Source organism: Abrus precatorius, unplaced genomic scaffold (assembly GCF_003935025.1).
Source record: "Abrus precatorius isolate BTA unplaced genomic scaffold, Abrus_2018 Scaffold3, whole genome shotgun sequence".
In the NCBI taxonomy this organism is placed as follows: Eukaryota; Viridiplantae; Streptophyta; class Magnoliopsida; order Fabales; family Fabaceae; genus Abrus; species Abrus precatorius.
The window spans coordinates 30,713,242-30,737,406 of NW_020874373.1; the positions used below are offsets into that span (position 1 = coordinate 30,713,242).

The following is a 24,165-nucleotide window of genomic DNA, read 5'->3' on the forward strand; positions in this document are numbered from 1 at the left end:
ATCAAATTATTTTTTATAACATTAAAAAACTGTACAATAAAGAACTTAGATTTGTTTATGCTAATTTTTCTTTGTATATATTACTTATTCAAATAAATAAAAAATTAATCTTTATTCATCTAAATGATAAATTTGTATTTTTTTTTTCCACTCCTCTGGTGGATCTTCAAACATAAACATAATACTTGGCCTATGTTTGTAGTGCGTGAATCCATTTACAGACATGAAGAAAAGTTTGATTGATCCGAATGAGGAATTGAGGAACAGAGACAAGGGTGACACAGTGACGGCACATCAAAGTGGACGCTTTGATATTTCTCTCAGAAGGTGCAAAGTGACATAAAAACAAGCATAGTGCCAGCTTTCACATTACACGACCTTTTCACATTATAATTATTCATCATTCTGGATAAAATTTGGTAAAAGAGTTACTAGGATTATTTTGTAATCACCCTCGTTACAATTTTATGCTTCATCACCCTAGTAATATTAGTTGTAACAGTTTTAAATGACTATAATTTAAGAAACTGTGATTAATTTTGTCTCTTTAACATGCAATATTAATTACAAAGTTTTTAAGATTGTAGCTGATTAAAATTGTTAAAATTAATATCACATATTGCAGAAACAAAACTAGTGTGATACTCACATGTAATATGATAAAAAAGCTTCAACCAGAAGAATAGTTTCAAAATATTATTAGTTTAAAAAATTATTTCTAAAAACATATTAATTTAATAAATAAGCTAAAGTTGGCGTAAGTAATATTTGAGGTTTGTTTGGTGGAATTAATTTTTAACGAAGAGTTTGTAGATACATCAATCAGTTGACTTATATCTGATTGTGAGAAAGAAAAGGTTATTTTAATATAAAAATATTATTTAAGAGAAAAAAATTACACATTCCATAATAACTGGATCACACATTTGACATGATTTCAAGTGTGTCGATATTATTATTATTATTATTATTATTTTGGGCACATCCACCGACGAAGCAGAACATCCCATTCTCCGTACACACACTCACTCAATTCATTCAATAGTTTACTATAAAAAAATATAACATGTCATAAAATTGATTACTCCGTACACGCACTCACTCAATTTTTAATATAACAAAATGAATTATGAAATATGTACGTTTTTTAAAACTAATACACACTTACCAAATAGTAAACTTTTTACATAGTAAAAAAAGGCATGTTCCATCCAATTTCTGTTCAAATAACATAATACAAAACTAAAATGGAGGAGTTTAGGACATAAATATCAATAATCAAATATAGACAAATATGCATGAAAAATTTTAACAATATATTTTTTTAAAAGTGAAAGACATTGGCATATTATGTTATTAGTAATTATTATATTCTTACATAAGGTGGTGGTGGTGGTGGTGGTACAAGTACATGCTGGTGGGGGAGGAGTTGGCGGGCTTCATATGTTGATATAAAAAAGTGATACACAAACAACTTTTCATTATTATATTAATATTGTATTGATATGATATTGGCGTGTTCCGATTTGGTGTGTTTGACTAATGAGAAAGCGGATACACCAACCACGATGACAATGCAAATTGCCATTTCAGAAACTTAGACAGATAACTTTCTCATTTTAATTTAGTAAACAATGAAAAATGAAGATTTAAAAGAAAAAAAATGTTATTCGGGTCTTCAATGAATCATTTAGTATTATCATTATTTTATGATGACAGAATGATCTAGCTAATAAGATCCTCACGGGCTCACTATTTTTGACTTTGGATTTTCATTGCAAGCCTTTTACTTCACTTTTCAGATATCAAACTCATTCACTCTACCAAGTTTTCACATTTTGAATCATCCCTTCTTCTCAAGTGAGATTTTTGGATAAGGAATTTACTTAAGCAATTCACAACTGAGATTCTGATTCATAAATAGAACATAAGCTAATGCTATAGTTTTGAGTTTTAGTTATTTGGGAAAGTTAAGTTCCACAAGTTTGCCACCTTTGAACTTCTTTCTTTCAAGTTTCCAACCAGAAAAATCAACCGGAGTTATTGTACGAGGCTTGCTTTCAGCATTTATTTATTTTTTTAAATAATTGATTTTACCTGTGAAATTGACATCATGATAAGGTTTCCATGTATTTTTGTGATGAAATTTTAGACCAATAAAGTATTCATTTTTTGTTCTGAATGTACGGTATGAATGAATCTTATTCCTTACAATGTTTATTACTTCCTTTATTCATCATCCCTTCGTCCATTTGGTTGGTTTATAGGATATACTGTGATGCCGGCTCTGAGAAGTCATGGATATGCCTTGGCTGTTTCGTTTTGTTTTATCATCTTCATAGCAGCCTCACAAAGAACAGACCCTACAGAAGGTAATTTTGGTTGATGCCTTCAAATTTCTGAATCTTTTTGTTTTACTTTGTTCTTTTTGGTCTATGATTCGAGACACCAAAGAGAGCTCAGATTGAAATTTCAGTTCACAATGGAAAATAGGGAGCGATATGCTATCCCTTTTCTTTGACAGAAAGGGATTTGTCATCTTAAATGATTAGCTTAGAGATAAAGTGTGCTAAGTGTAACTTTTCATTAATTTGACTTGATATTTGAAAATTTTAACCTTAATAATTGGCCTATATTTGTTATATTTGTAGTTGATGCACTGATACACATCAAGAAAAGTTTGATTGATCCCAAGGACAATCTGAAGAGCTGGAATAAGGGTGATCCATGTGCATCAGACTGGACAGGAGTATGGTGTTTTGATAAGAAGGGTGCTGATGGATATTTCCATGTTCGTGAGATGTATGGCTTCTTTTTCCTTCTACTTTCTTTTTGTTCTTATTTTAATGTTATCATTTAGATATTGTAAAGTGTTAATTATATAGTTCACAGAGTTAATATTCAAGGGGTTGCTAAATTTCAATTACTTTTTGTTATCCCAATTTTGTTGAAGCTACTTAATGACAATGAATCTCTCGGGAACTCTAGCACCACAGCTTGGTCAGCTATCCCATCTTGAGATACTGTAAGTTGTGTTATTTTGTAAATTGTTCTCTGGAAACAAATTATGTAGAAGGAGAACCAATGGTAATATTTATGACATGCTGATATCTTTGTTGTTTTATGATTGAAGGGATTTCATGTGGAACAATCTGACAGGATCAATACCAAAGGAGATTGGAAATATTACGGCATTGAGACTCTTGTAAGAACTTTACCAAAGAAGATGAATTATTAGTATTGATCCTCATCAAATTTTTATTTTAAGGTGGTGTTGTCTGTCCTGCTTGATATGTTTATTTATTTTAAAAGATGGATCTTATTAGCTCATCCATTTATGGTGAATTAAATTTGGACTTCTTTTTACCCTTATTTGTTATAGATAACCATATTGTAGCACAAGTTTGAAATTCAGTTGAGGAGTCTAATTGGCTGAATATACAAGGAAGACTTCTAGTAAATAAAACCAATATTTGGGGGAGATTTCTGATATTCTAGTTTCTATATTTTAGTGTTCATGATTGAACAGAATTTTACAAGCTAATGCTGCAACCTATGAAGTTTTATGATGCAATCATGCAGCAGATTAAATACTGTTTCCAACATATGTACATAATTTTCCTTTTCTGCTATCACAATAATACTTATTCTGATGTATTTTCTATGCAGGCTCCTGAATGGGAATAAGTTATCTGGTAGTTTACCAGATGAGCTTGGCAACCTTAAAAATTTGAATAGACTCCAATTAGACGAAAATCAATTATCCGGTCCTATACCGGAGTCATTTGCTAACTTGATCAATGTCAAACACCTGTAAGTGGATCTTTAAGCCAAATGCGTTGTCAACTGAGCTTGTAGCTGGATTTCTTATCCGTATTTCATCTATTCCATTTTGTATATTTGCAGTCATATGAACAACAACTCTTTTAATGGTCAACTTCCATCCAAACTTTCTAAGCTACCCAACCTTATGCACCTGTGAGTATTGAAGTCAGTTTTTTACATTTCCATAGTGGTTTAAAACTTCCATTGCATCCTAGGATGCATCTCCAAATTGACCTTTCTTACATTTTTGTCAATGCTTGCTTGTTGAAATGATTTTACAGGCTTGTGGACAACAATAACTTATCTGGCTATCTTCCACCAGAATTCTCCATGTTACATGGGTTGGCAATACTGTATGTTCTCCTTCCACGTTGTTTAGATTTGTCGCATTTATCAACTTCTTCATTTTATATCTTTATATATTAGAGTAGTTGACACACGTTTGCTTGATTTGTGGTGAACGTGTTAAAATCATGCTCTGATATGATAAGCCCAAATTCTCATGATATTTAAACAAAATGGTTTATAAACATATAGGAACATACATGTTTACTAGAGAGGTTACAATAATATCGGAGGATATATCAGATGACAGGACTAAATGAAGAATGTGTGTGTGTGTGTGTGTGTGAGCACTCTATCCTTTCTTCTGAAGGACTCTGGATTCATTTCAGAGTTTAGGAGAAAGGATTGTCATTATTGTTGTCACCCTTATGTGACTTGCAGATGCACATGCGCATAAAAACTTGATAGAAATTCCGGTTTTTAATGTTAATGTTAATGTCATAGTTATACATCTTAGATCATGTTTAGCATGAATTCCTACCTTCTATTTGCTACTTAATGCAAAAGGGAGCTAACTGTATAAGCTATTTATTATTAGTATATATAATTGAGTTTATAAAGCAACACCATGGAAGTATTATGCTCTATTGCACCTTTGAAACTTTAAGCAATTAGTAATGTATCCTCAACTCATATTATCTTCATTATACTCTTGATAATCCCCAAGGTAACTTGGTTCTGCATATGGACTTCCTCCATTTATTTATAAGACCTTCTCTTGTTTTAGCTTTTTATAATTGATTGACTTATATTGTCTGTCCATGCCTGGACTATTGTATAAAAAGTTTAATATGATCTTGGGGGTTATATGTTTGCTAAAGGAGCCATAAAATGATTACACGGTGAGGAATTGTGCGGGTATAGTTAGGACATCAGTAGCAGAGTCCTAGGTATGATCAAGAGATCTAAAAGAAGCAAACAGATCAAAAGGGAGTGTTGAAAAAAATGAATACTAGAAAATGGTGACACTAGATGATCCATGTGTGGAAGGTGTAGAGCTCAAAAAGTGTCGTTAAGTAGACGACAGCCCACTTGGTATAGACATGGATACTCGTGATGGAGAAAACTTTTGTTGTGGAGAGAGCCGATATAAATAGATAAGTTCACACTTGAAGGGGAGTATTGGAATCAAGTGTGAATTGAGTTTCACATGAAATGGGATATGAGTAAGTTAAGAGTTTATAGCCTTTAGATTTTCTTTACCATTCTTGGTTATTCTTTGATCATGTAATGCAATAGTCGAATGTACCACACATTTTGCATCTATATGCTCTCATGTGTACTTTACCGTTAGCCAGAAAAAGGATTTTGGATAGAGTCTCTTATTGTTCATATTTACTTGTTTCCCTTGCAGCCAACTTGATAACAATAATTTCAGCGGGAGTGGAATTCCTTCTACCTATGCAAACTTATCAAGGCTAGTAAAACTGTAAGTATTCTTAGCAATAGCTACTTGTCCATTATTTTTCCATTTAGTGTAGGATGTTACATATAATTAATGACCTTCTTTATCCCTCACTGACAGCTTAAGTTTTTAAATCAAAAGGTATCTTGAAATGGCCTCAAGCTGTTTTTAGCCTTTTGATGATTATGTTTGATATTATATCCTTAATCCTCTCATTGCCAAATTAAAGTTTTGATATAAAATAGAGAGCATTTGTTTTCCATGCTTCATGGCCAAAGCTTTCATGTAAAGGTGTGTGTTGGAAGTATTTAAATAGTTTTGCTAACAACTATCCTAAGGGTTGAGGTTAAGGAGATAAAGAAGGAAAGTTTTTTATTGGGAAAGAAAGGAAATAAAAGATAACTTTTGTATTTCTGATGTAATAAATGCTTTCTTTCCCAATAAAACCTTTATTACTGCTATGTTCTATTTCCTTAACCTCAGCCATTAGGAATGGATGTTAACAAAATTGTATTTGGAAAGGCATACTTTGGGCTTACCTTGAAGCTCAAGTAGGATACAAGGTCACAAAATCTTACTGTCATGTTTTCAATTACGAAAATAAGAACATAACCGTGGTTTTTTTCAGCTAACATTTCCTCTTTGATTTAACAGAAGTCTAAGAAACTGCAGTCTGCAAGGTGCTGTTCCTGATTTCAGTTCAATACCCAAGCTTAGCTATTTGTATGTTCGAATATATTTAGTGGATTTACTTTATTTGTAAATTTATTCAATTTTAGCTACCAACTTATTTGATTGGTTCTTGGTTTTTAGAGATCTTAGCTGGAATCAGTTCACTGGACAATTACCATCAAAGAAACTGGCAGACAATATGACAACTATGTATGTAAATAGCCTAATTTTATTTATTTTATGTTTATAATGTTCTTGGTTTCCTCATCTATTTCACAATATTTATTTATCTTAATGCTAGCCATGACAAAATTGAGTTTGATGTGCTAACTTTCCTTCTGTTGCAGTGATCTGTCCAATAATCGCCTGAATGGATCTATTCCTCAAAGCTTCTCATATCCTCATCTCCAGAACTTGTGAGAAGATACTTATCAACCTGTGTTTCACATAATATTTATTTAATTATCATGTAACAATATTTGAAGTTTCTTAAATAGAACTCTATTTATGAGAAGCAAGTTGGCATCTAGAATCTAGACAGACTTTTATAAATGTGCAATTCTTGGCACATTGGGTGAATATTTTGTTTTCATTGTCAAACACAGGTCACTTGAGAACAATTTACTGTCTGGGCACATCCCTTCTAGCATATGGCAGAACATGTCCTTCAGTGAGAAAGCTAAACTTACAATGTAACTTCTGAATCTGGATTATTAGTTCAGTGTCAAAGAAATGATTTTTAGAATTCAATTATTATACTGATTATGTTGTCTGCAAAGAAAATTCACTATGTTTGTCCTATTTTTGCAGTGATCTCCATAACAACTCATTTTTGGATGTCTTGGGAAATTTGAAGCCCCCAAAAAATGTTACCTTGAGGTATTATGATCACATATATTTGGTGCATCCACATGATCTAATTCTCTATATAATTCATATCATGTTCAGGACATTGCATATATTTTTGTTTAATTTTATTTTCAATTTCATGTTAACTATGAAAAACATGGTCACAATTATGCTTTGCCTTTGGTGTGGCATAAATTTCTTATCATTTCTTTCTCTTTTCCTTGAAGGCTTTCTGGCAATCCTATCTGCAAGAATTCTAGCGTGCAAGGAATTCGTCAATATTGTGGACCTGAAGGAGGTGAAGCAACTCAAGACTCAACAAACTCAAAACCTAGCTGTCAAGTTCAATCTTGTCCAACGGATAACTTTTATGAATATGCTCCCTCTTCTCCAGTTCCTTGCTTTTGTGCAGCACCTTTGAGAATTGGATACAGGCTGAAAAGTCCAAGTTTTTCTTACTTTCCTCCCTATCAAACTAGTTTTGAAAACTATATTACTGAGTCCTTAAACTTAGACCTTTATCAACTTTCAATAGATTCAGTTGCTTGGGAAGAAGGACCTCGTCTCAGAATGTATTTAAAACTTTTCCCTGCCTACAATGATTCAAATTCTAACATGTTCAATACTAGTGAGGTTCGTCGCATTAAAGGCTTGTTCACATCATGGCAATTTGCTCGCAATGATCTTTTTGGACCATATGAGCTCATGAACTTCACTCTTCTTGGACCTTATGCAAATTGTAAGTTTCCTAATCTCAACTTTTTACTATTTTGTGGCATCTTACAATATGCATAACAAATTTATGCCAACTGGACTATATATTATTATCATTGCATCTCACCAAATATGTTTGTACTGTTCAATAACAAGAAGTCAAAAGAAATTCTATTGCTGCTTGTTGAAGTGATTGGCGATTTAATATGCATACTGCAGAAAAATTGCACATTATTTGTAATTCTATATTCTCATCTTCCTATTATTATAAATTCTCTATTTGATTTGAAATGTTTCTTGAAAGTTTAAAATAATAATATTTATTTATTTAATGTTCTGACATTTTGTTCATACAAAAGGAGAAGCCACATGACTGTCTGTATTCATCTCTATTCTTGATTGTAAATTGCAAACATGAGAGAACCTCTTCACTTAAGTCCAAAGAAATCCTCATATTAAAACAAATAAAGGGAAATATCTCGATCCACGGAAGATAAATGTCCATACAGAAGTAGTTTCCCTTTGTTTGTCCATAATAATCATGTATGTTGATGAATTGGATAGAGTTATCTCGTAATTAGTGTTAGTTTTTGTTAATAAACTTATTCTACTTTCTGAGTTTCTCTATTTTAACTTTCATTTTATTGCTAGTAATTATTGATTCGGGGAAGAGAAAAACTAGTGTGGGCATAATAGTTGCCGCAACAATAGCAGCTGCTGCCTGTGTTTTATCAATATCTGCAATAATCATTCTTCTGATTTCTAGAAGACATTGGAAATACCAGCACAAGATTTCCAGGAAGCGAATGTGTGAGTATTCTATTCTACGGTTTTCTGCTGATTATATCATATTGAATTATCTATGAAGAAAGAGATTTAAATGTTTGTTTCTTTCTGCAGCCTCTAATATATCTATCAAAATAGATGGCATGAAAGTGTTTACTTTCAAAGAATTGGCTCATGCTAGCAACAAATTTAATATCTCAACTAAAGTTGGCCAAGGAGGTTATGGCAATGTTTATAAAGGCATTTTATCTGATCAAACATTTGTGGCCATTAAGCGAGCAGAAGAAGGTTCCTTACAAGGGCAAAAAGAGTTTTTGACCGAGATTGAGCTTTTATCAAGGTTACACCATCGGAATCTTGTCTCACTGATTGGATACTGTAATGAAGAAGGGGAGCAGGTATCTAACTTATAGTAACTTATGTTTTCTATATCATCTTGCAACTAGTTTTATTTAATAATTCAAATGTAAATGGTAAAAGAATTTCTTCTGCTTGAATCTGCATAATGATTAAACAATGTCATAGCGTATGATAAACATTCATCTACCTGTTAAGTTAAACCATTTCCCTGAGCTAATATCATGTTGTTTGTCTTAGTCTGTTTAAGCCTTTTCTTTTGTCGGTTCTTTCTGTTGATCTGGTTTGGTATGTCTCACACATTAGATGAATTGCATGCTGACACAAATTTCTGTATTTAAACTGTCACTAGATATTTATGTCAATATGGAGTGTGGACTGTAGTTCTTTTCTTGAATTGTTTTTATTATTTTAGTATTTTCAAGAAAGCTTATCTTTGGACAGTATACTTTGAGTATAAACATAAGTTTTGCCGTATTAGGTTGAATCTTGACATTGACAACAATATTATTCTCATATACTCTTTCTGTTGGTTCAGATGTTGGTTTATGAATTCATGCCCAATGGCACCTTAAGGGACTGGATTTCTGGTATGAAACTGTTGGAATTTTCTGTATTAAAATTAGCAATGATGTATATGCCAAATATGAATAGATATCTACTACTTTATTTTGTTTGTGCATATTAACTTTTTTTCTTCTTTATGTTTTCTGCTCTCCAGTTTTGAGCTTCACCTACAAAAATATAATCTATGTTCATGCAATTTTGAATATTTTTATGGTAAATGTTTAGAATTTGTATAATAAATTTGATAGCTTTCAAATCTGAACTCTAGTGTATCGACATACCACATAACTGAGGATGGTGAAATGCATCTGCTGAATTGATTGATTGAGGATAAATTGATTTCTATAGAGTTATAACTTCAAACTACATGACTACCATGAATACTCTTTAGAAGTCTTATATTTTACTCCTAATAGATAAGATATTCATGTTGAAACAAAAGAAATGACGATCATAGTGGCAGTATCAATATAGTGCAGAAGTGTTCCGTCATTCCATCCTTGTAAGTAGAGAATAAGAAGATAGAAGTTAAAAAGGAAAATATGAAAGAAAGGAAAGCTAATGAATATTATAATAAAAATGTATTGAATTCTATAATTTTTAATAAAAAAATTACTATATCTAGATTCTTATCATGTGCATTGCTACCATGTTAGAAAAATCATTATAATAATACAGCACCATAATTTGGAATTGTTGATGCTTTAAATGATGTAATTAGATATGATTCAAGTTAATGGGTATTGTGATGTGGCAGGTAAAAGAAAAAAAACCAAGGATGGCCTAAATTTTGGCATGAGGTTGAGAATTGCAATGGGTGCAGCCAAAGGCATACTTTATCTGCATACAGAAGCTAACCCTCCTATATTCCACCGAGATATTAAAGCCAGTAACATTCTTTTGGACTCCAAGTTTACAGCTAAAGTGGCAGATTTTGGATTGTCACGGCTTGTACCATACTTAGATGAAGAAGGAACTGCTCCAAAATATGTGTCAACAGTTGTGAAGGGAACACCAGTAAGTTTGTTAAAGAAAAGTTAGTATCATTTTCAATTCCAATGTTCAAGAACTGAAAAGTTTTCTGATTCGACAAACTTCTACTGAAGTTTTAAAAAGGGAAATAAATTAGTATAAAAAAATAATAAAACATTTTATAAAAATTAAAAACAATTTATGTTTTCTCCTACAAAAACTTTTTTAGAAGTTTATCCTAGGCCTATATAAATCATTCAAACGATACCTTTTATTCAATTCTGGCAAATTAACTTTGACATTTTTCTGGCTTGTCATGTCTTACCTTAGTAATATTCCAATATGTTCTTATTATATGATATTGGAGTTGGTGCAATCTTTGTGTCAATTTTTCTTCTAACGTTGTATAAAATGATTAATATAATGAATTAATTTTGCTCGCAGGGTTACCTGGACCCAGAATATTTGTTGACTCATAAGTTGACTGATAAATGTGATGTCTATAGCTTAGGAATTGTGTTTTTGGAGCTTTTGACGGGCATGCAACCTATATCACATGGCAAAAACATTGTCCGTGAGGTACTTTCCTAATTACTCCACTATTTCTCTCTTAGATCTCACTTACAAAACATTGGATAATTTTAAAGGAAAAAACATGTAAAATGAGAAAATAAAAATTTATTTATTATTGATTTAAAATTAATTATGTTTATAAAATATTTAAATTCAAGTTATTAGTGTATTTACATTCTGCCTTTATTAATTTTTTCACTTTAAAAGTCTTGAAAATTTTATTACTGTGCAAGCACAATGTACAGAAAAGGGGGCATGTATGCCTCTTTAGTTTGACAACATTTCAATTTTTATCTTTTTAAAAAATATTATATTAGTTTAATTTTATTTCTTGTTTTTAAATATTTATATGAAAAGCAATAAAAATTACAATTTTTTATTTTTCCGTACAAATATAACAAAAAGAAAATGACTACACATTATTGTAATTATAAGTGAAAATAGTAAATAAATACAAACTGTTTTTCAAAACAAAACAAGCCCTTAAATTCTCAATCTTTTAGACGTGTGATTTACTTACATACCATATGGAAGAATGTGAACTAAACAAATCATCATCAATAATGTAACAATTTGGTGTCAGGTTAATGTGGCATATCAATCTGGGCAGATATATTCCATCATAGACAACAGTATGGGTTTTTATTCATCTGATTGCTTGGAAAAGTTTTTAACACTAGCCCTTAGTTGTTGCCAAGACAATCCAGAAGAAAGACCATCAATGCTAGATGTGGTCAGGGAATTAGAAGATATCATTGCAATGTTGCCTGAAAGTGAAACTAGTTTCTCTGATGTTACCTTGGATAGTTCTGGTAAAATGGCACCTTCATCATCATCATCAACATCAGGATCCCATGTGATAAGAGAAGAACAACACATGTCCTCATATGTGTCAGGAAGTGATCTTGTTAGTGATGTCACTCCCACCATTGTTCCTCGTTGAGTCTGCTATGTTAATTGCCAACATATTTTGAAAGATGTAATTATGATTTTTTTATACCAAGGTTTTGATTAATATTAAAGGATAAGAAGTTTATTAGGTAAATAGCTATTACCCTTCTCTTGGGGGATGTTGTAAATTCTATACGTGTAATTTATAACAAAATACTCTACTATTTCGGTCAAAAAAGAGTGAAAAACCACCAATCATCCTAATAAATCAATTGACAAGAAGTTGTTCTAACTTTACTTGTGATTTGAAGAAGATATCTCTAATTTAGAGGCGGAAGAGTGAATTATATAACATACATTTTATTTATTTAAAAATCATATACATTAATTTTTATGAAAGAAACACCTTTTTTTTTTCTGACATCATTGTGTATTTTGAAAATATAACATGAATTTTCTTGACAATTCATTAATTTTAATGAAATCTCTGTCATTTAATTTAAAGCCAAATTTAAAATTTAAATAATAGTAAATTTATCTTTAAAATAAAAAAAAAACATGTGGACAAGTCTTGATTTTAATAAATAATAATTATGATAAATTTAAAATGAATAAACTTTAAAGGAATTAAGCCTTTTATTTTAACATATTAAAAAAAAACTTTCACTCGTATCCATGTTACTATGTCACTGTAAAAGTACGGATTTAAAAACAAGTTAAAAAAATTTTAAGTGTAATTTAACATAGTGTTGTTCAAACATGAATCTAAAAGAAAACTAGAAGTTTAAAATTAAGTTGTTTATTTATGTCGACAGTTATGAGTACTCTCTTGAATTAATATTTGATATTGTGATTATTGGATAAATTAGTCTATGAGATATTTACATGGATTAGTTTTTTACTTTGTTAAATGTTGGACACTTTAGTCTAATAATTTTTATTAAGTGTTAACTTTTTTTCATTAAGTGATATGTGGAATGCCAAAACAAGGTTATTTCGATTTCTTCCACTCTAAAACAACATTGTTTCTTCTCCTCTCCACACACTACTCACCAATCTCTAGCTTCGGTAGCTGATTCCTCTTGAAGCATCATCATGTTTATACTCTTTGATAACTCTAGTTCTTTGCCACAATTTTAAAAGCACCAGGATGGTAGCCTTCCTATGTCTCTTGGGTTGCTTACCAAGTTCTTGTGTGAGATGGTGTGATTTTTAATTTTTTTAACTTTCAATTTCCTTTTATTGTATTCGAAGGTGAGGGATTGAATTCAAATTAACATCGAAAAGACAGAAACATTAATGCCTAAAACTAGTATTAGATTTTGATGGAAGAAATAATGTAGAAAGGAACTTATTTTTTGTAATAAATTACTCAGATTTTTAGATGAATATGGAAGAGGCACAACCCTTCCACTTAGGATCTAAATCCGGAAATATTTGCCCTATCTCAAGAAGACCCAATGCCCCTAAAACAGCATTGACCATGCAGTGAAGTAGATCCCTTGTACCCAACGACCAATAAGACTCATCATCATACTCTTAAAAAATTTAAAGTTTAAAAGGGTTTTAGAGTTTTTATCCTCTTCTTGTTAATATCTTAATTTAGAGCTTCGAATTTAGAACATCGTAGAGTTTAGGAAAATTACCTTTTTCCAAGTTCATGTGGAGAGGGGGACTTTTGAAAACTAATTTCTAGTTAATACGTACTGTTATAACATAAATTATTAATAAAAAAAAAGTGTCTAATATTTAACAAAGTCAAAATTAATTAATTCATATAAATATTTCAATAAACAATTTATCTAACACTTTCAATCTTAAAACTAACACAAGAGTTTATTCTTGAAGGAAAAAATTGTCAATTACTAACTAATATTAAAAGGATATTTATTTTTTAAAAATATAATAATAATTATTACTATGATGAGTTGATCTATTATACGATTTAAATAAATTAACAAAATAATCTATTATAACAGATTTTAAAAGATAATATTTATATTTTAGTCATTAATAAATTTTATAAGTTAAAAATATCAAAATATTATATATTTAAAACAGGTTCTTTAAAGTATTTTTGTTTTTGAAAGCAAGTATCTTTTAAAAACATAATTGTAACAATTTTGAAGTTAAATTTATTTTTATCTTTATTTCTAAGAGTTTAAATATTTTTTTTGTATTTCAAATAGTTAGTTCCATAAATTCAATAATCATAGTTAAAATTTAATGTCATAAATCGAATAAAATTAAATAATTCTTACTTATAATAATATTGTCGTTAAATATCAAGTTTTAGTAGATAATAATTTGAATTAGAACACTTATTACCTTTAATTATTTAAATTTAAGTTTTAATCTACTTCTAATTTAAAAGAATTTAAATTAACCCATTTATTTTGATTACGAGATAATGATGAAGATTTTTTCTAAATCTTTTAAGTTTTTATTAAATTTAAAAGAAAATTTTTGTTTTAATCTGTCTAATTTTTATTCAAGCAAAGAATTTTTTACTTAAATAAAAATATAAAAAAATAATAATTAATTACTGCCTAATATTTTTCTTAAACAAGAATTGAAAAATTAGAAAGGAGAACATCCAAAGCATTTTTACTTGAGTAAAGATTCCTTCGCTTGAGCAGCAAGAAATCGCAAAATAGTTTTCAAAAAAGGGGAGGGAGTTCATTGTTTAAAAATCTAACCGTTCCCACTCCCTCAAACATTCACATCACTCTAATATGGGCTTTCATCTCACACAACTCCTACTTCCCCTCTTTATTCATTCTCAAAACATCTCCTAGCAAGTTACATGTCCTCATCTTCATGATTACTTCACTCATTATCTCAATGCAATTTTCTTTTGCTCTTGAAGTTGTCATTTCCTTTGCTTTAGAATATTACCCTATGCATTGTGATGATTTTTGGATTTAGTGTATTGTACAAAAAGGAATGCAATGTTTAGATTGTTGAAATTGGTGATTCTTGTGAATGGGTAGATGTATAAATTATTTGTTTGTGATGAATGCCCACCAAGTGTTTGATAAAATACTCTAACTGTGATTATGTGCTTTATAGTGATATTTCTTTGCAATCTTTGAGATGTTCACACTGGTTGATGATTAAACTATGTGGATGACGTTCTGGCAAGGCGTTCTTATGAAGCAAACCAAGCAGAAAAGGTACTAAGGATTCTAAAAGGGAACATGAAGTCCCTGACCCAAACGTGGATGACATTCCTATTAGCCAACATAGTGTCAATCAGGTATAGTTCAAACTTCAACATGCCCCATTGCTATCTTGTCACTCCATCATGAGCCAATAATGCATAGACATAGAAACATTTATTTTAGAGAAAATTCATCAATTTGTCATCACAGAAGCTGGCCAGAACCTGGAGCAATCCAGCAGATCATTGGGGTTCCCTGCTCTAATCACTACCCTTTGTGTAGCCCATGGTGTTGATGTCACACCTTCAGAGAAAATTAGGCCACCACTTGACAAGAATTCATAGATAAGAATTGCATCAACCCACAAGAACAGCTAATGAATCCTGAAAGCTCATTACCAGCACCCGACCAGGCAAAACTAGTGACAGCAGACCAGCCTCCACCTTCAATCCCAGACCAACCATCAATGTCAGCCATGATGGAATACCTCAAGAGGCTGGAAATTCATATACATCACTTGGAGGATTAGCAAGCAGTCAATCAGATAGGACAGCACCAATTGAACGAGTCCTTCAACCATTTTTTTTGCTCAACATTGGCATGAGCAAACTCTAAACTCATGGCTCACTCCAGAACAATTTGCAGCTCACGTAGTATGGTCTAGGTACAGGCCAATTTTTTCGAGGGGCCAGGAGCTAATGCAAAAGAAGATGAAGAAGGACAAGACGATGGTGAAGAGGAAGATGTAGATGATATGAAAGACAGATTCATGGGAGGGAATTGAGAGCACGAACACATGGTTTTGTTATTTTATGTTTTAGTTTACTGCTTTACTTTCGAATTTTTGTTTTATGTTTAAGTCACTTATGTTAGTTGGTTTATTTTGGGTTTATCCACTTTATCTTAGACTTTATCCTCTTTTGGTGTGGATAATAGAAATTGTCTTTTTGAAAATTCATTAGAAAGTTTTATTGATGATCTTTGATTTGAAAGGAATACAATGGTACATTGGGTTGTTTGGAATTTCACTGAACAAATTTTCTTGTTAAAATTGGTTGAAAAAAAATTAATGCTTAGTGCTTGATTGTGAACCTTAAATGAGATGATGAAAGTCTGAAACAAAGTAAAAATTGTGAATGTACTTAACATTCAAGTCAAAATGAGATGTAAATGCACTTCAATTTTTAAATGTTCATTTCTTGTCTAGAAAAATTAAGTTCACTTGAAGCTCAACCACATTACAAGCTTGAAAGACCTTAGTAATCTTGACCTTGTTTTGCAATTGTGATGATAAGGAGATTAATATCAATGTTGGCTTTATATGCATAATGTGATTGGATGAGAGAAATACTTACCTTGGTGAAAAATATATTTCATGAACTTTCATTGTGAATTGTGAGAGTTGTTTCTTGAAACATAGTCAATTAGTTGTTCCTCTTGTTCTTTTCTTTTATTGCATGCAAACCTATTTCTTAAATCTAACTACTTAAATAATCATGCTCTATTTGCATTATTATACTTTGAATTGTGATGATATTAGTAAGTAGAATCAATTAAATTTGAAAACAATACTCATCTCAATTCTCTCAGTAACATAATTTGGCTAAATTGGAATAAAAGGTAATGATTAAAGAGATATGGTTGAATGCTAAATAGTTGCAGTAATATTATTCTCTATAAATTTTATTTAAGCTATATAATATTCACTTAAACTAATTTTGTCAATATTTGTTTAAATTATTATTTTTTGCTTAAAGCTAAAATTGCAGGATTTCTATGTCTTTGTAGTTTACTTAAACTAATAATATTTTCACTTAAGCGAATTTATTATTACTTAAGCAATATTTATCCAAAGAGCCATTTTTTTATTGTAATTTTGTTTAAGTGAAGTTAAAATAGCATAAGTAAATTTTGTAAACATTAGCATATATGATAAGTGTATGGAGAGGGTATGTAGAAAATTTAAAATAGCATTGGACAATTTATTAATACAAAATTAGTATTTGTTTAAAAATAAATTGAGACTGTAAAAGTAAATATAAAAATTTTAATTCTAAAAATAATAAATTACATACATAAAGATTTGCAAAGAATTTTTAAAATTCTTAAAATGATATTTAATATTTTATTAATTCAAAAATTAATTTTTATTATAAATTTAAATTGTATCAGTATATGAAAAAGTTTTTATTTTTAAAATTATTATGATTTGCATGAAAAAAAAAAAAAAAAATCTATCAATTAAAAAAATCTAAAATAATAAATTTTGAATGTATAAAGAACAATTTTATAAATTTTATACTTATTAGAAATATTAATATTCTTTTAATGTAATTTTTAAGAATTTTTATTTATTAATTTTTAATGAATATTCTAATACCTATCATTTATTTACGAAGAGGAAACACCAGCAACTGTTGTTTGCTTTGTAATGGTGCGTAGACGCATACAAATGGGTCATCATGGTCGCGCAACTCTGCGTTGGTGCTCGATGGTGCAAGTGAGGTCACAGTGCACCACTACTTCAGCCATCGCACGTTATTCGCGAATTGGACAAATTAAAAATGCTCGCAAGATGTTCGACGAAATGCCTCTTCCTCACAGAACCATCTCTTCGTGGAACGCCATGGTCGCCGCATACTTCGAAGCCCACCAACCCCGAGAGGCCATTCTTCTGTTCGATAAAATGCCACACAGAAACACAGTTTCTTGGAACGGCTTGATTTCCGGTTACATCAAGAACGGCATGCTGAGTGAAGCACGGAGGGTGTTCGACACAATGCCCGACCGCAATGTTGTTTCGTGGACTTCGATGGTTCGCGGTTACGTGCAGAACGGCATTGTTGTTGAAGCGGAACGGCTCTTCTGGCAGATGCCTCACAAGAACGTGGTGTCGTGGACCGTAATGCTTGGTGGGTTGTTGCAACAGTCTCGTTTTGAGGATGCACGCAAGTTGTTTGATATGATGCCTGTGAAGGATGTGGTGGCGGTTACAAATATGATTGGAGGGTATTGTCAGGAGGGTCGTTTGGATGAAGCGCGTGCTTTGTTTGATGAAATGCCAAAGAAAAATGTGGTTACTTGGACTGCAATGGTTTCTGGGTATGCACGGAACCAGAAGGTGGATGTTGCAAGGAAGCTTTTTGAAGTGATGCCAGAGAGAAATGAGGTGTCTTGGACGGCTATGCTTATGGGGTATACTCATAGTGGGAGGATAAGAGAGGCTTCTGAGCTTTTTGATGCAATGCTGGTGAAAACGATTGTTGCTTGCAATGAAATGATCATGGGGTTTGGGCTTTATGGGGAGGTGGATAAAGCTAGACGTGTGTTTGAGCAAATGAAGGAGAGGGATGAGGGAACTTGGAGTGCTATGATTAAGGTATATGAAAGGAAAGGGTATGAGTTGGAAGCGTTGGGTTTGTTTGCTAAGATGCAAAGGGAAGGGGTTGCGCTGAATTTCGCTTCATTGATCAGTGTTCTTTCTGTGTGTGCCAGTCTGGCCAGTCTTGACCATGGCAGGCAGGTCCATGCTCAGTTGGTGAGATCTGAATTTGATCAAGATCTATATGTTGCCTCAGTCTTGATTACGATGTATGTTAAGTGCGGCAATCTTGTGAGAGCAAAACAGGTTTTTAACAGGTTTCCTTTGAAGGATGTTGTTATGTGGAACTCTATGATCACTGGTTATTCCCAACATGGATTGGGAGAGGAAGCTTTAAATGTTTTCCGTGATATGTGTTGCTCTGGAGTTCCGCCAGATGATGTTACCTTCATAGGGGTTCTTTCAGCTTGTAGCTATAGTGGCAAGGTGAAAGAAGGGCTTGAAGTTTTTGAATCAATGAAATTCAAATATCAAGTGGAACCTGGAGTTGAACACTATGCTTGCATGGTTGATTTGCTAGGCCGAGCAGGCCAGGTGAATGATGCAATGAAAATAGTAGAAAAGATGCCAATGGAACCTGATGCTATTGTTTGGGGTGCATTATTAGGAGCATGCAGAACCCATATGAAGCTGGATTTGGCTGAAGTTGCAGTTGAGAAACTTGCACAGCTAGAACCCAAAAATGCTGGACCTTATGTGTTGCTCTCAAATATGTATGCATCTAGAGGAAGATGGAGGGATGTTGAAGTCCTTCGGAAAAAGATAAAAACGAGGAGTGTTAAATTGCCAGGCTGTAGCTGGATTGAGGTGGAGAGAAAGGTACATATGTTCACTGTGGGCGACAGCAAAGCCCACCCTGAGCAGCCTATTATCATGAAAATGCTGGAGAAGATAGGTGGATTATTAAGGGAAGCTGGGTACTGTCCTGATGGTACCTTTGTCCATCATGATGTGGACGAGGAAGAGAAGACACATAGCTTGGGTTATCATAGTGAAAAACTAGCTGTAGCATATGGACTCCTAAAAGTTCCTGAAGGGATGCCAATTAGAGTTATGAAAAATTTGCGGGTTTGTGGGGATTGTCATACTGCAATCAAATTGATTGCAAAAGTCACTGGAAGGGAGATCATTTTGAGGGATGCTAATAGATTTCACCATTTTAAGGATGGTTACTGTTCTTGCAAGGACTATTGGTGATCCTTGAAACAGATCACCTATGGCTAAGAGTTGAAGAAGCTTGGAATAGAGGGTTTCTTTGTCCCTGGGTTTGTTGGACTTGGATACCCATACTTTGGTGGGCTGTATTCTAGAATCAAACAGAATCTCCTTAGTTTTGAGCTTTTCACTTACAAATTACAATTGTAACAAACGTGAGTGAGTATTATGGTACATTCTGCTGACAGATAAATTGGTATTATCATTAAAGGAAGAGATATACTGCTTATACCGGTTGCACCCTTGAACATCTGTATTTAAATAGATGGAATGAAGGCATTCACTTTCAAAGAACTGGCACTTGATACCAATTACTGACAAATTTATTGGCTCATCTAATGCTGTCCAATGAGGTTAAGGGAAGGTTTTAAGCTGTTATGGGTATGCTCTGACCCATATATCCTACAGTCCCACATACCTGGAGTTGTGTTTCAGGAGCTTTTGATATCACATAATAGGAACATTGATTGCAAGGTAATCCATTTTGTAGCATCAGTTAATTCCCTCTTGTCCTATCTCTTATTTCCGCACATTAAACATATATTCTATGAAGGATTATACTGAGGGTAGATAAAATATTAACTTCCCTAGTAAAATAGGTTGTGTTCCCTTCTTATTAAAGTAACATCTCAAGCTACTTAACACTTCTATTTTTGTTTGTTATGTTACAAAGATATGGTTAGACACTGATTTACTAGATTGTCATGATAATAAAATTTGCATTCAATTGCCTGCAAAATTCCTAATACATGAACACTTTGTATTTGTTAGACCTTTTTAGGTATGATATCCTTAGAATTAAATTTATATATGTTGTGGAAAGTATTGTGTCAGGTGGATATAACTTGTTTATTTTGGCATGATTTTTTCATTTTAGACTGCAGAATGCTTTGCTTCCTTTACAACTGATTGTGTTGAGGGATTAACTTTGGCACTCAGTTATTGACTTGTTCTCCTGATAATACAGAGAAGAGGCTATCATGATACAATGGTCAGGGATTATGTTCTTAAAATTTTTCCAATACTGAATCTTGTTATGCAATTTTTTGCTAGAATTTGTATACACAACTTATGAAGTCACAACATTATTTTAAATGAAATGTAGTTGTTTGGCATGAAAATTTGTACACCTGTATTTAATATAAAATGATGTATTAGCATATAATTTGTTTTAATAAACTAAGTTTACACATGATTTTCTCACATAGGATGTAATGCATATTCCCGTCAGTCCTTTTTCTGGAAGCAAACTTGTCTGTGCTATCATTCCTGCCGTTTTTCCTGATTTTTGTCATACTAGTATCCATGACAATATTTTTTATGCAGAAAATTGTTAAAGGCAACTCTGGTGGATATATTCCAACTAAGGTGATGTTAAGACAGAGATTTGTGTTACATGTATTTAAAGTGGAATTTGCGTCAACTTGGGAAGAATTTGAAAGAAAATTTCACTGCATATGCTTCTGCTATATGATTTAATTTTCATAAAGAATTAGGGCAAAGTGCTTATCAGGCTGGCATGATATTCTCCATTATTATAGACAGAAGAATGAGCTCCTACCCTTCTTAATTCTGGCACTCAGTTATTACCATGACAACACGCAGAAGAGACCATCAATAGTAGATGTAATGAGGGAGCTAAAAATATCTTGTTGCAAGCTGCAAGGAACTGAAGCTGTCTCTGACATTACTTTTCATAATGAACGCAAAGTGGCATCACCAACATTATACATAATAGGCGAGGACCAGTTAGCTTTTTTTCGAAGATTACATCCGTTATTCCTAGCTGATCCAATCACACCATAAAACCTAAAGCCCCAGTATCCTTAGCGGTTTCAGAAGACGTTGAGTTTGAGCTGTGCTGTCTTTTGTTGTTGATTGAGATGTTATTAATTATGTGGATGGTGGAATAAGATTGTGTAATCTTGAAAAGTGTTCATAGTGATTAATAAAAAAAGTTTTGACAAGGATAACAATTAATATATGACTCAACCGTGATTGAGATACTGTTGCGCTTAAGATATATCTTGCCCATGGTATGGTAGCTCATAGTATTGCAAGATTCATTATATGATATACACAACCATTGTAGATGCAATTAATAAAGACTACAACAATTATAACAATGAGATAGAAAGTAAACAAACAAATAAGAGCATTGACCTTAAGCTCAAAATTTTAGATGAAAAGGCAGGTTTCGGAGGGAAATTATCGGATTATTAAGTGCAGTTTAGGAAACTAGGGAAAAATCAAGAACAAAGAAAAAGGGTTTAAAAGAAAAACCATAGATTAATCATATTTTCCTTACAGACATTTTTGTAAACGTTCTAATTTTTTCACACTCCTATTTTTAACACTATATTTTTTCCCGTCCCTCTTTTCCTTTTCTAATTACGTTATTTGTCATCTATATAAAACATATCCTTTTCTAATTACTTCTCTCACTCTATTTCCTGACGATGCATATACTCATTAGAAAATACCAAAAAAAATTATCTTTCATAAATATGTAACAAAAAAGTTTTGAAGGAAAAATCACAACTTTTGAAATTTAAATATATTATTTCGTTCATGTCATCCACGTGTTACTTCATTCGGACTTTTTGACCAATAAAAGATAAAAAATCATTTATGTTGAGATAGGATAATTTATAAAGAGAAATTATAAATATACTATTTTGGATATTTTCTAACATTAATTTGTTAATTTAATAATGTATAAGATATTATAAAAAAAAAAGTAATGCATAAGTATATATTATATTTTTAATAAAGCGATAAAATACAGTTAAAGTACGAAAGAATATTGAATTCACAGGATATATTGTATGTAATATGTATAAAGGCACCTAATAATTGGGCAAATACAATTCAAATGTTCAAGTGTGTGTCTACTCACACGTTAAGTTATGCACTAATTCATAGGAAATCCAATTTAGCTTTGTCTGACACGGTGTTATCATTATAAAAATTGCCAATTGAAAGGTTGGTGGTTTAGCCTTTGAAAATTGAAAAAGTATTTCTTCTTGTCTCATTTAGAAGTATAAAATGGATAGAGAAACAAGAAGGTTAAAAAACGATTTTTTTAACTTTATTTAAACTCTTAAAACTATTTTTTTATTGAATTATATATATATATTCCACGTATTGATTGGTCTTTTTAATTGGATTAAAAGATGCACAATTAATAAAAATATTTTCATTAAAAATTATAATATTTAATATTATAAATACATTAACCTCTACTTTACTTTGTAATTTAAAAAAAAATACTTTTTTTTATGTGTAACACAATAAGAAACTAATAAATAATAATTTTTTATAAAAATTACAGCATTTACTGTAATTAATGTATTAACTTTTATGATATTTTATTATTTTTAATAAAAATATTACTATGTATAATTTTTTATTGTATTTTCTAATAAACATTAAAAATATACAAACTTAATATTCATAAGTTCATAATATGAGCTTTAGGCATACATTAAAAAAAATACTTATTAATATATTTTATCTATATATGTAATAAATAATTAATTTATTAAGACTAATAAAAAAATTATATAATACAAATTTATATTATATTGTATAAATATCTATAGTATTAAATAGTTAAGTTCTTATTTATATATTAAATGAAAAAATACTAGCAATATAATTTTTATTATAACTAAATTTTATTAAAAAAATTACATAATTTTTACTCTAATTTAATAAATTATCAATTATACTTCAATAGTTTTGAATAAATTTAATTAATAAAAAAATTTCTTCTTAATACCTCTCTTAAATAAATGAGATTATCTATATCTTTAGAAAATAGGTAAAATTTTTGTTGATATAAATTTGACAAAAGATATAATATAGAAATATTAAAGTAGTAATTTTTATTGTCTATTATAAAAATATATTATAAAATTAATTTAAATATTTAGATTTATATTTTTTTAATATGTAATAAAAATTTAATACTTATTAAAAGTAAAATATTCATATCATTAATTTATTAAATTTTATGATATCCTATAATTTATTTCATTTTGTGTATAAAAAATAATTATCAAGTCCAATCTATAAAAAGTAAAAATATTTTTTAAATATATTTATTATTAATTTTTATATCTTTTTTATCGTGAATTTTATATTAATAAATATTTATTTATTACTTATATAAATAAATATATTTATTTAATTAATTATAATTTATTAAATTTTTATTTAATATTATGAATAATTTTAAAATAGTGCAAATTTATCATCTTTAATTATTTTTGTTATTTTTAATTAATTAATTTTTAAATTTAGTATATAATTGTATATAAAAATTTATTTCAAAAACCGGAAGATAGGTTTTAGTTTACGTTATAAAAATCAGAAGAATTATAACAATTAACACGATTTTTTTAACAACGTCAACAGTCTCTTTCCCCAAATTATTGATCTGA

At 30.8% G+C, this 24,165-nt stretch overlaps 2 protein-coding genes across 6 annotated transcripts; both read left to right on the forward strand.

The window, feature by feature from the left end:
* Nucleotides 1-1,522: 1,522 nt before the first annotated feature.
* LOC113863925 (probable LRR receptor-like serine/threonine-protein kinase At1g06840) lies at nt 1,523-12,245 on the forward strand. Of its 5 annotated transcripts, XR_003504574.1 has the most exons (22): nt 1,950-2,045; nt 2,268-2,372; nt 2,652-2,802; nt 2,954-3,025; nt 3,134-3,205; nt 3,670-3,813; nt 3,907-3,978; nt 4,107-4,178; nt 5,525-5,599; nt 6,230-6,298; nt 6,389-6,457; nt 6,595-6,663; nt 6,853-6,939; nt 7,058-7,126; nt 7,324-7,835; nt 8,462-8,620; nt 8,711-8,994; nt 9,492-9,543; nt 9,675-9,733; nt 10,278-10,537; nt 10,937-11,071; nt 11,649-12,105. XR_003504574.1 is itself a non-coding variant. In XM_027497708.1 (21 exons), exons 2-21 carry the CDS (start codon nt 2,279-2,281, stop codon nt 12,006-12,008), a joined length of 2,877 nt encoding a protein of 958 aa, XP_027353509.1. In that variant the 5' UTR covers nt 1,681-2,045; nt 2,268-2,278; the 3' UTR covers nt 12,009-12,245. The 5 variants fall into 5 exon arrangements, 3 of the variants coding, with proteins under 3 accessions (XP_027353508.1, XP_027353509.1, XP_027353511.1); XM_027497708.1 differs by lacking the exon at nt 9,675-9,733 and having other exon boundaries at nt 1,681-2,045; nt 11,649-12,245; XR_003504573.1 differs by lacking the exons at nt 1,950-2,045; nt 9,675-9,733 and adding an exon at nt 2,164-2,183 and having other exon boundaries at nt 10,278-10,556; nt 11,649-12,244.
* Nucleotides 12,246-17,538: 5,293 nt separating this feature from the next.
* On the forward strand, nt 17,539-21,053 carry LOC113861889 (pentatricopeptide repeat-containing protein At1g56690, mitochondrial-like). Its single transcript, XM_027494979.1, has 2 exons — nt 17,539-20,191; nt 20,595-21,053. The coding sequence occupies exon 1, from the start codon at nt 17,552-17,554 to the stop codon at nt 19,697-19,699; it is 2,148 nt and encodes a 715-aa protein (XP_027350780.1). The 5' UTR covers nt 17,539-17,551; the 3' UTR covers nt 19,700-20,191; nt 20,595-21,053.
* The last annotated feature ends 3,112 nt before the right edge of the window (nt 21,054-24,165 follow it).

What these genes read in the sequence shown, in the direction of transcription:
- LOC113863925 (XM_027497707.1), top strand. Translation starts at nt 2,195, where the DNA reads ATGAATCTTATTCCTTACAATGTTTATTACTTCCTTTATTCATCATCC. An exon ending in ATTACGGCATTGAGACTCTT is followed by an intron (nt 3,206 to 3,669) that starts GTAAGAACTTTA and finishes TTTTCTATGCAG; the next exon opens with GCTCCTGAATGGGAATAAGT. An exon ending in ATACCCAAGCTTAGCTATTT is followed by an intron (nt 6,299 to 6,388) that starts GTATGTTCGAAT and finishes CTTGGTTTTTAG; the next exon opens with AGATCTTAGCTGGAATCAGT.
- LOC113861889 (XM_027494979.1), top strand. Translation starts at nt 17,552, where the DNA reads ATGGTGCGTAGACGCATACAAATGGGTCATCATGGTCGCGCAACTCTG.